We start from the raw sequence: 12272 nt of genomic DNA on the forward strand, positions 1-12272 counted from the left end.
AACACTGACTAAATCATTTATACATAATTATTGTAAAAATTAAGCACTTTTTTATTACATTATTTTCACTGGAGTTCCTCTTTAAATTGAAGACAAGGGCAATTGTAACTAGAAAAAAAATAACAGTTAAAGGGAACCAAAGACGAAGCACCCTTGTGTATTTTACCATGTATATCAGTAAGAACATTAGAGAAACCACCTACCCTGCTCTCTGTTTCCTCCTCACTGCTAAAAGTGTCTGTTATCAGCAGTCACAAGAATCCCAGACTGAGCAATTAAATCTGGCTTTGCTGGGAATGATTATTGCTGAGTCATTATAGCAAAGCCACAAGGGGGCAGGCTTGGGCTTGAAATAACACCACAGAAGACAGACTTAGCTATAATCTTTCTGTAGCAAAGCTAGACGGAGCAGCCTGACTTCTCAGTCGGGGGTTCTTATCAGAGGTGATAACAGTCAGATTACACAGAGAACAATGAAACAAAGGGCAGATTAGGTGTTTACTGTCATGTTCCCATTGATTTATAAGGTAAAATACAAGAGGGTGCTTCATCTCTGGTTCTCTTTAAGCTAACAGGGTTGGTGTCCAACTGATCTGCATCCATATGTTCCTAGGACAGTTTTCCTGAAGTCAAAGGTCCGTGTGCACTGTGCCTTACTACTCGAATTTTAGAAATGAAATAATATGGCAGCGTGGGGTTGCTAGGGGCAACAAGACGCTGCATTTCGGCCATCGAGTGACGTGAATTTTTTTTCTGCAGTTTCCTATTTCATGGAGGGGCGAGATGGGCTGCAGCTCCTGTTTCGGTGGTCCAAGAGCCTGGACCCCAATATAAAGAAAGGACCGTGGACCAAAGAGGAGGATGAGGTGAGCGGCAGCCGGGCGGCCATGTTATCCCTAAGGGGGAACCCCGCAGAGGAACGACTTGAGAACCACACACACTAACACAACACATTGTCCAATCAGAAGTGGGCCAATCAAATTCAGCAGGAAGTGCTTCTGATTGGCTCTCTTCCAAGCTGCATACAATCTGCATGCAAGCTGGAAATATCAGCCTCTCATTCGTTAGCTCTACTCAGGACGTAATACACACAGGCAGATACTCAGCTCTAACCCAATCCACGATATGTCATATGATCTGCTTGTCCAAGAATCGGAAGCAATTCCTGCAGAGGACCAATCAGAATATTGATAAGATGTGTCGATCCGCCATGCACCGCTGTGTGTATACGAAAATGTCTGTTCTTAAAGGAGACATCAGGTAAATTAATAAAAAAACAACAAAAAACAGGTTTACTTACCTGGGGCTTCCTCCAGCCCCTGGAAGGGGCAGCTCCGCAGGTCGTCCGGGGTCCCCTCCGTAGCAGCTGTGCTGCTCACGGTCTCGGTCCGGTTGTCAGGAGCGTTCTGCGCAGGTGCCGTAGCCGCCGACCTCGCGAGGTCACCAGCTGGTATGGAGGTTACCCCGAGCGACCCGCTAACAGCGGAGCTGCGGCGAGGGACACGCAAGCTGCCCGGGGTTGGAGGAAACCCCAGGTAAGTAAATCTGTTTTTTTGTATTATTATTATTAATTTGCCTGATGTTTCCTTTAAAGAGAACCAGAGATGAAGCACCCTCTTGTATTTTACCTTATAAATCAGTGGGAACATGACAGTAAACACCTAATCTGCCCTTTGTTTCATTGTTCTCTGTGTAATCTGACTGTTATCACGTCTGATAAGAATCCCCGACTGAGAAGTCAGGCTGCTCCGTCTAGCTTTGCTACAGAAAGATTATAGCTAAGTCTGTCTTCTGTGGTGTTATTTCAAGCCCAAGCCTGCCCCCTTGTGGCTCTGCTATAATGACTCAGGTATAATTATTCCCTGCAAATGCTCAGTCCGGGATTCTTATCACAGCTGATAACAGACACTTTTAGCAGTGAGGGTGAAACAGAGAGCATGGTAAGTGTTTTCTCTAATGTTCTTACTGATATACATGGTAAAATACACAAGGGTGCTTCCTCTCTGGTTCCCTTTAAGGAACAAGTGATTGGAGGGAAGGGAGTGTTTACCCATAGAGAAATTGATAGAAAACATATAGGGCTTGATTCACGAAGACATATATCACACCTTATCAGAGTTAACACGCCTTATCAGAGTAGCATAGCGAGCACTACGAACGTATGCCTGCTAACTGGCAATGGCACTCGTCCTGCCCTGAGCCCCTGCGGGTTCGTAGCGCTCGCTATGCTACTCTGATAAGGCGTGCTATTTGTCTTGGTGAATTGAGCTCATAGTGTTCACACTGCAGCAATCACCAGTGATTCCCGATTTGCTAAAATCCTAGGTGCGTGCAGCATTTCTTAGGGCCCATTTACACTCTGGCGATTAGTGGGTGTTTCCCGCTAATCGCCGAAGCACTAGTGCTTTTTAAAGCGCCAGCGCAGTAATAAGTATGTGGCAGGGATCTCACTGCCGCGATTGCCGCCGATCACGGGCGATTCGCGAGTAGCATGAATGGCCAAATGCGTTTCCTGCAGCATTTTTTGGCGATTCGGGAACGATCGCGATTAGCATGCTATAGAAGCGTTGATCGCGATTGTTCCAAGAACGCGTGTTTGTTGTTTGTCCACTGATTTTTCAGCATTAAATCGTGGAAAAATCACCCACAGAAAACAGTAGCGCTAAGCACCACCATTTTGCGCTTTTATGTGTGAATGGGCCCTTAGAGATTTTTGAGGGATTGCATTTCAGTGTTAAAGAAACGCAAAACGCAATGACTCCAAAATCGCTTTCCTGTACAGCAAGAAATCGCCGGAGAATCGCTGTGTAAAGCGCTAGTGATATGTGTAGCGTTCTGTGATTCCCAGTGTGAACGGGGCCTCAGTCTTCCAGGATATTGGCACAGTGAGGGGGGGGGGAAGTATTCGACCCCCTGCTGATCTTGCCAGTTTGCCCCAAGAAATGACCCAGAAACTCCCAGCGCCCCAAACTCAGAGCGTTGCTGTGCATTGTAATGAGTGATATAAGGAGACGCTGTGTGCACTCTGGCCCTAATGTGGTTCCCGCTTTTATCTCCTCAGTGGCTGCTGAGAGCGGTGGAGAAGTATGGAGAGAAGGAATGGTACAAGATCCGCTGGGAAGTGCCGGGGCGGAGCGACATACAATGCAGAGAGAGGTACGGCCAGTCCGGGAATGTCAGTCACTGTCAGAGGGTCCACCCCCTGCAGCCAGTCCGGGAGTGTCAGTCACTGTCGGAGGGCCCGCCCCCTGCAGCCAGTCCGGGAATGTCAGTCACTGTCAGAGGGTCCGCCCCCTGCAGCCAGTCCAGGAATGTCAGTCACTGTCAGAGGGTCCGCCCCCTGCAGCCAGTCCGGGAGTGTCAGTCACTGTCGGAGGGTCCACCCCCTGCAGCCAGTCCGGGAATGTCAGTCACTGTCAGAGGGTCCGCCCCCTGCAGCCAGTCCGGGAATGTCAGTCAGTGTCGGTGGGTCCGCCCCCTGCAGCCAGTCCGGGAATGTCAGTCACTCCAGCTGTCGGAGGGTCCACCCCTTCAGCCAGTCCGGGAATGTCAGTCACTGTCGGAGGGTCTGCCCCCTGCAGCCAGTCCGGGAATGTCAGTCTATGTCAGAGGGTCCGCCCCCTGCAGCCAGTCCGGGAATGTCAGTCACTGTCGGTGGGTCCGCCCCCTGCGGCCAGTCCGGTTATGTCAGTCACTGTCGGAGGGTCCGCCTCCTGCAGCCAGTCCAGGAATGTCAGTCACTGTCGGAGGGTCCGCCCCTGCAGCCAGTCCGGGAATGTCAGTCACTGTCGGAGGGTCCGCCCCCTGCAGCCAGTCCGGGAATGTCAGTCACTGTCGGAGGGTCCGCCTCCTGCAGCCAGTCCAGGAATGTCAGTCACTGTCAGAGGGTCCGCCCCCTGCAGCCAGTCCGGGAATGTCAGTCACTGTCGGTGGGTCCGCCCCCTGCGGCCAGTCCAGTTATGTCAGTCACTGTCGGAGGGTCCGCCTCCTGCAGCCAGTCCAGGAATGTCAGTCACTGTCGGAGGGTCCGCCCCTGCAGCCAGTCCGGGAATGTCAGTCACTGTCGGAGGGTCCGCCCCCTGCAGCCAGTCCGGGAATGTCAGTCACTGTCGGAGGGTCCGCCTCCTGCAGCCAGTCCAGGAATGTCAGTCACTGTCAGAGGGTCCGCCCCCTGCAGCCAGTCCGGGAATGTCAGTCACTGTCGGTGGGTCCGCCCCCTGCGGCCAGTCCGGTTATGTCAGTCACTCCAGCTGTCGTAGAATCTGCAATCCTCAGTTATACAGTTAAAAAAGAAAGCCCGGGATGCTCACTGATTAAAGAATATGGCACGATTATTGACAAAAGTATTATCGCTAACAACTGGAAAAATCCGTCTAGGCTAGATATAGGAGAATGGTTTGCCAAGATGGATGAACTGTGTAAGAACATGGAGCTGGGAACCACGAATAAGGTAGAAGAAATATGGAGAAGTCTTGTGGCTAATCTTGGTTAGGTTTACCCTGGGGAGGGAATGAGCTGAGAATTCGGAGTCATCAGAGAGGGTTGTTGGGGTTGGAAGTGGGCGGTAATGGTTGGTGTTGGGGTGGGACGGGGGACCCCGGGGAGAGAATGGATGACAGAGTGACTGTGAATGGTACGTCTGAGACGCGTATGTTAGTCGCAAGGTACAGATACCCGTTAAGGGAGAAGATGGAGAGATGAGAGGAGTATTTGCAGGCTGTGGATGGGGCCCATGTATATGATTGTTGTATGAGTAAGATAACTAGATAATTGTCCCAGCAACAGTCAGGTAGTCGGGAGAAATAAGGGCGCAGTGATGAAGAGGAATACAGTGATACCTACTTAACGCTTACCAACTCACGATATTTAAACTATGATGATTACACATTTCAGTTTAGGGGTATGGCAAGAAAAGAAACTGCTAATGCCCCATGTAACTGACTACTCATGAATCTGGGTATGTGTACTGAGTTTAAAAAGTAAAAAAAAAAAAAAAAAAAAAAAAAAAAAAAAAGAGAATCTGCACCTTCATCTCTGGCTTGTTCTGTTTATCAGCCGTCACTTCCTGTCCGCCACCACTGCAGCAGAATACTGACATCTGGCCACATGAGCTCTGGTCATTATATCTCCCAACCAGAGCTCACCATTCTGTACCTGCTTATCTCAGGGTGTTCCTCGACTCCTCCTCTTCCTGTGTGCTTTACAAGAGACCAGTAGAGATCGCTAGGAAAATTCATCAGAAATCCCACCCCTGGACTCCTAGAGAGGTGGAAGAATTTAGCAGGGGAGAAGGGATGCCATTGGTATAGGGTGTAAAAGGTGTGGAGAGGTGGGAACTGAGGAGCACAGAGATCTCACCACCAGAGTGGGAGAAACCAGCAGGGGGAGGGGAGCTCTGGGGTTCGGACATCCTCCTCCTCTGCTGTATTCTGGGTTGGGGGAGGAGAATCTATGGGAGAGGTGGAGTCAGGACAGGATAATTGTAGCACTCCTGATCGCTGGTCTGCGTGATCTCAGAGAACCCCTCTAAGGTGATTATGGGGAGGAGGCAGTTTTTAGAGGTGAGGGTACATCATTGGGTTAGGTGGGGGAACAGGGAGGCAGAGGCGAGAGAGGCTCCAGCCTCAGGGTGCAGTGTAGGAGGGGCGCAGGGCCAGGCAGAGGCGAGCGAGGCTCCAGCCTCAGGGCGCAGTGTAGGAAGGGGCGTAGGGTGAGGCAGAGGCGAGAGAGGCTCCAGCCTCAGGGCACAGTGTAGGAGGGGCGCAGGGCCAGGCAGAGGCGAGCGAGGCTCCAGCCTCAGGGCGCAGTGTAGGAGAGGGTGCTGGGAAGAGGCAGAGGCGAGAGAGGCTCCAGCCTCAGGGAGCAGTGTAGGAGGGGGGCCGGGGGCTGGGCCGAGGCAGAGACGAGAGGGGCTCCAGCCTCAGGGCACAGTGTAGGAGGGGCGCGGGGCTGAGGCAGAGACGAGAGAGGCTCCAGCCTCAGGGTGCAGTGCAGGAGGGGGTGCTGGGAAGTGGCAGAGGCGAGAGAGGCTCCAGCCTCAGGGAGCAGTGTAGGAGGGGCCCCGGGGCCAGGGGCTGGGCCGAGGCAGAGACGAGAGGGGCTCCAGCCTCAGGGCGCAGTGTAGGAGGGGGTTCAGGGCGGGGCAGAGGCAAGAGAGGCTCTAGCCTCAGGGCGCAGTGTAGGAGGGGGAGCAGGGCGGGGCAGAGGCGAGAGAGGCTCCAGCCTCAGGGCGCAGTGTAGGAGGGGCACACAGCTCACTCAGCTATCATTCCCCTATTGTGTTTGAAGCAGAGAGAAATAAGAAAAGGGGATACATGGCAGTGACTGCAAGCCAGATAACTAGAGATTAAGGTGTTGGGGGCCCTGGGGTGCCTCTTAGTGTAATAGAAATCAGTGTGTGACGGCTGGGGTGGGAGGGATGGGAGGGGCCTCTTAGTCTGATAGCAATCAGTGTGTGACGGCTGGGGTGGGAGGGATGGGGGAGGGGCCTCTTAGTGTAATAGCAATCAGTGTGTGACTGCTGGGGTGGGAGGGATGGGGGAGGGGCCTCTTAGTGTAATAGCAATCAGTGTGTGACGGCTGGGGTGGGAGGGATGGGGAGGGGCCTCTTAGTGTAATAGCAATGAGTGTGTGACGGCTTGGGGGGGTGGGGGGGAATGGAGGCGCACTTTGGTGTCTCAGCCTTGGGTGCTGGAGGACCTTGTCCCGCCTCTGGGATTAGTTGCATAAAAATCCTCATGGAATTGAACTGTATAGTAACCTCTGTATGGAGACCAGGGGCTGCCTTGGAGGGGGTAATCTTTATCAGTGGCCGTTTGGATTTGCTCGTGTGATTGCTGTGTGTTTCATCCCCGCAGGTATGTAAAGGCGCTCCATAAGGATGTGAAGAAGGGGAGGTGGAGCCAGGAGGAGAGCAAGCAGCTGCTGGAACTTACAGCCAAGTACGGCGTCGGTGAGTCGCCCCCTACTGACCATTCTGAATATATTCTCATCACTGGGTCAGATATTAAAAGGAGCTGACTTCACCTAAGGGCCCTTTCACACCAGAGGGATTTTTCAGCGTTTTAACGCCACGGCCGAAGTTGGCGTTTTGCTAGGTAAAAGAAAGTCCATAGCCTTTCATTTTACCTTTCACATCTAACTCGGAGTTTTGGAGCGTTGCGTTTCAACGCTCCCAGGAGCTTTTTCAGGGCTGTTAACAGCCGAAGTTGGCTGTTGGCGTTTCAATGATAGTCAATGGAAAACGCCAACTTCAGCGTTTTCAAAGCGTTTTCAAAGCGTTTTACAGCTAACTTGTTCACTTATTTTTATAGAAGAAAAAAAAAGGACGTTTTCATATGGGCTGTAAAACTCTTTCAAAACGCTTTGAAAACGCTATGTATTGGCGTTAAACAAAAGGCTGACTTTCAGCCTTTTCTACCGCAGCCTCTGGTGTGAAAGAGCCCTAAAGATAATAATGGGGGGTAAAGAAATAAATCCAGATATTGCAAAGTGAGAAGTTAAGAAGTAGAAGATAGAGCAAGAAATGATTGACACTCGCCATGTCATTTGATAAGATTACCTGTGAGCCTGCAGGTCATCCTCTTTACTGCTGACAGGCATTAAGAATAAACGGACCGCACCAACTGCCTTTATCAATAATCTACTCCCACAAACAATGTGATAGGCTAAAAGGTTGTCTATATACATGCATACATATATATCCACACACACAGAGGGAGATGCTGCTTGCTTGGCAGTTGGAAACAGCCGTTATTTCCCACAATGCAATGAGGTTCACAGGCAGGAAACTATCACTGCCATGGCCCTGACATCACACTGTGGGAGGGGTTTCACCACAACATCAGCCATACAGAACCCCCCTGATGGTCTATAGTTCAGTTTTGCATTAGAGTTCCTCTTTAATGATTTCTATGTAATTAGTAGGGATGGTCGCTGGATTCCGCGGAATTAAGATTTCCGTGATTCCGGACGGAATTAGGCGATTCCAGAATTGCTATATCACTATGGCGGAATTTCCGCTGAAAAATTTGAAATTCTGTGGAATTTTACAGCATGCAAATTTTTTTTCCCCACCAAACGAATTTCTCCTTAATAAGAATTTCTGCTCGACTGACTTCCTAATTCCCTTCCCTCCTCCCTCCTCCCGGAGGGAGGAAGGAGGGAGGAGGGTCTTGTCTTCCAGGGAATTGTAGAATTTCAAAAGCCAGCTTACATACATTGGCCAGGAATCTAACCCAGGTCTAGTGCTTGGTAGGCAGCTCTCCTCACCACTATACCACCACCAACACTACATGCTGAAGCCAGCCTAGCATGTACCATTGTTATATATCCAAGATAGCAGCCTCTGGGGTATATCACAATGGTACATGCTAGGCTGGCTTCGGCATGTAGTGTGCTGTGTTGGTGGTATGATGGTTAGGATAGCAGCCTACAGAGTGGTAGGCCTGGGTTTGATTCCTGGCCAATGTATGTGAGTTGGCTTTTGACATCCTACAAATCACTAAGCAAGCTCAGTTTTCTCTAGAATATATCATAATGGTACATGCTAGGCTGGCTTCAGCATGTAGTGTTGGTGGTGGTATAGTGGTGAAGAGAGCTACCTACCACGCACTCAGACCTGGGTTCAATTCCCGGCCAAGGTATGTAAGCTGGCTTTTGAAATCCTACAATTCCCTGGAAGACAAGACCCTCCCGGAGGGAGTAAAAAAAAAAGACTAAGGGAACAGTCAATAGGTACTATGGGCTACCATATAGCATAAACAAGGTTCTATTTGTGATTACTTTAATTTTTCCGCCGGAATTCCACGGAATTTCGCAAAAATCCAGCGGAATTTTCATAGCGACGGAATGAAGTGCCGGCGGAGTCCGAGAATTCCGGCAGAACGCAATTTGCTCTTTCCGATCATCCCTAGTTGAAATCCAGTGGGCTTCTGTCCTGTAGTGTTCATACAGAAATTGCTGTATGCTTCCTCTCCCCTCCAGCCTGACCTGGGCTCTGAGTGGACAGCTTCTCTGTTCTAGAAGGTACTGCGTAGAAGTCAGAGGCGCCAACAGCATAAAACAAAACAATAAAATGTAAAAAAGGCTTGGGAGGTAGTGGTGGACTTACCTCCCACAAGCAGACATGGTGGACTTACTTCCTGCCACTGCCTCCCAAGCCTTTTTAACATTTTATCGTATTGTTTTATCCTGTTGGCACCTCTGACTTCTACACAGTACCTAAGATTCACCCTTAGTGGAGGGGGATACCCCATCTTTTTCCAATCTACAGAGAGCGACTTCTTAATCCTAAATGAGGACGGGATAATCTCCTCACCTGCCTGTACAGTGGTTGCCTTTGCGGTGACCCTGCTTTGTGAGTATATCTATTGTACTCGTTAAAGTTTTCCATATATTACAGTACTTACTACACTATATCGGGTTTCCCTTTGTATATCTGTTCTAGAAGGTGTTTCATGGCTCCAACCAGGACACTTCATCAGGTGTAATAGCGTGGAGGAGATCCCTGGGTATATTACAAGTGCAGAAAATACACCTACTTCATGCAACTGTCTAGCTAATTGACTCTCATAATGTCAATATTAATGATAGTTTGTGTGTAGCTGATGGCATGTATTGTTTTTTAAAGTGCCCCGAATGGATACTTACCTCCAGTAGAGGCTTCCCCCGCCCCCTCCCCTCCATCAATGCAGCGCTGGGACCCGTAAACCTCTTTGACGAGGATTTGTGGAGGAGTGCCCCGCCCCTTCCCCTCTGTAGGGATTGTTGTTCCTGTTTGCTTAGATGGCCTCGCTCACCTCTCTTGTGAGCCGGAGTTCTTCTCTCTCCAACGTGTGCGCCTCCCTTCCTCAGTAGAGCACGTGCAGGTAGAGACCAATGTCAGACTGGAACCACTATACCTACATGTGGAGAGGGCTCTCGTCACCATTTATCATCATCTTGCAACCCTGTCTGGCTTCCCTACACATTTTACAATAATGTGTGTCTTTAGCTATCCACAAACCGCATCTGCATGACGCATGCCTGGATTTACATCACAGGAGCCTATAGGCACAGGTGTCCTGGCACCCTAGACTCCGCCCTCCATGCATGCTGGCCCAGACTTACATCACAGGAGCCTATAGGCACAGGTGTCCTGGCACCCTAGACTCCGCCCTCCATGCATGCTGGCCCAGACTTACATCACAGGAGCCTATAGGCACAGATGTCCTGGCACCCTAGACTCCGCCCTCCATGCATGCAGGCCCAGATTTACATCACAGGAGCCTATAGGCACAGATGTCCTGGCACCCTAGACTCCGCCCTCCGTGCATGCAGGCTCGGATTTACCTCACAGGAGCCTATAGGCACAGATGTCCTGGCACCCTAGATTCCGCCCTCCATGCATGCAGGCCCGGATTTACATCACAGGAGCCTATAGGCACAGATATCCTGGCACCCTAGACTCCGCCCTCCATGAACCTACAAACCTCCGCAAGTCTGCTGGCTGGCCCAGCTGTCCCTTCTCCCTTACTTCCCTTGCATGTCATAGGTTGCTACAGGTGCCCCTTTGCATTAGGTAGCCAGAGGTACCCTCAGTATTAAGTAGCTGGTGGTGCCCCCAACGGAATGGAGATCTGGTCAGTGGAATGCGGAGAGTTGGATGAGTAACCGCTCATTTATGGTCAGCTTGGGACTCTGCATAGGGAAGGAGGGAGGGAGGAGCTAGGGGAGGGGAGTGAGCCACCCCTCCATCATTAGGTGCCTGTAGGCATGTGCCTACAATGCCTAATGGTAAAACTGGCTCTGGCATGACCGTGTCGGTTATCTTGAAGGACAGGAAAAGAGGCCTCTGAGGTATAAAAGGTTTAAAAACATTTTAAAATGACCAGTCTTACCTCGTATGAGGAAAGGGCTTTTCATATAATATTTGACACTAGAAATAACAATGCGTTTGGCGGGTCTTATACAACAGCACAAATCCGGGATTAGTAATTACCTATTAGCAGATTTCCTGCAACTAGAATGTGCCCAGGTTTCTCTTCCATCTCATCAGCATTGAAAGAGAACCTGAAGCGAATGGGATATGGAGGCTGGCATATTTATTTCCTGTTAAACAATACCAGTTCCTTGGCAGTCCTGCTGATCTATGTGGCTGCAGTAGTGTCTGAATCACACATCTGAAACAAGCATGCAGCTAACCCAGTCACACTTCAGTCAGAGCACCTGATCTGCTGCATGCTTGTTCAGGGGCTGTGGCTAAATGTATTAGAGACACTGGATCAGCAGGACTGCCAGGCAATCTGTATTGCTTAAAAGGAAATAAATATGGCAGCCTCCATATCCCTCTCTCCTCAGGTTCCCTTGAAGAGTTGACCTCTAGCAGTTATGAGACTTGTAGTTCAGAAGGAGGTGTTTTTCTTTGGATACAATGTTTCCTGGACACAGGAGATCCAGGATTCGGACAAACGAGAAGTCGTTGATTTTCCATTGTGTCGTGTTTCCTGTTCCGGCAGGCAAATGGGCGAAGGTGAGCAGAGAAATCCCGCACCGGACCGGCTCGCAGTGCCACAGCAGGTGGAAGAATATCCATCGCCTACTCAAGGTGCGAAAATGACCAGCGTCTCTATTACAATGGGGGAGGGGCAGGCAGGGGGGTTCAGGGCCTGCTGGGAGATGTGGTTCTATTATTATATCCTGAGAGCGTGATACGACAAGTCTTACACACAAAGGCTCTGTTATATCCGCCCCTTTATTGTTTTATGACGTTGGAAAACTACATAATGAATTTAAAGGGAACCAGAGATGAAACTGAGACGGGAAAATGAAAAATATGTTATACATACCTGGGGCTTCCTCCAACCCCATACGCTCTGATCGCTCCCACGCTGCCGTCCTCCGCTGCCCACATCTACATGAACCGGGTCCCATCACTGACATCATCAGAGCCAGCTACACAGGGGAAGTGCGCCCTCTACGTACCTCCAGCGGCTGCTGCAGAGATCCGCAAACAGCGCACTTCCCTTACGCTTAGACTGACTCCCACTGACGGAACAGCGGGGAGACGGTTCTCGTAGCTGCGGGCAGCGGAGGATGGCGGCGTGGGAGCACTCAGAGCGGATGGGGCTGGAGGAAGCCCCAGGTATGTATAAAAGCTTTATTTTTTTCATCCATGGTTCCCTTTAAAGATTTATACCGTAATATTGTAAAAAAAAAAAAAAAAAAAAAATAGCAATTTTCTTGATTATTTTACATTCAGTACAGCTCCAATACTAACACACAAGTACAGC

The 12272-nt window shown here is 50.1% G+C and overlaps 1 protein-coding gene across 3 annotated transcripts in view; it reads left to right on the forward strand.

The window, feature by feature from the left end:
* The window catches only part of SNAPC4 (small nuclear RNA activating complex polypeptide 4), a 98097-nt gene that overhangs the window by 40591 nt on the left and 45234 nt on the right, over positions 1-12272 (forward strand). For all 3 annotated transcript variants that reach the window (XM_068249228.1, XM_068249230.1, XM_068249229.1), the window contains exons 12-15: positions 760-866; positions 3062-3156; positions 6858-6952; positions 11499-11587. In XM_068249228.1, coding sequence (XP_068105329.1) covers positions 760-866; positions 3062-3156; positions 6858-6952; positions 11499-11587 — 386 coding nt within the window. The remainder of the gene's footprint in view (positions 1-759; positions 867-3061; positions 3157-6857; positions 6953-11498; positions 11588-12272) is intronic.

The sequence above is a fragment of the Hyperolius riggenbachi genome, chromosome 8 (assembly GCF_040937935.1).
Source record: "Hyperolius riggenbachi isolate aHypRig1 chromosome 8, aHypRig1.pri, whole genome shotgun sequence".
NCBI classification, from domain to species: Eukaryota; Metazoa; Chordata; class Amphibia; order Anura; family Hyperoliidae; genus Hyperolius; species Hyperolius riggenbachi.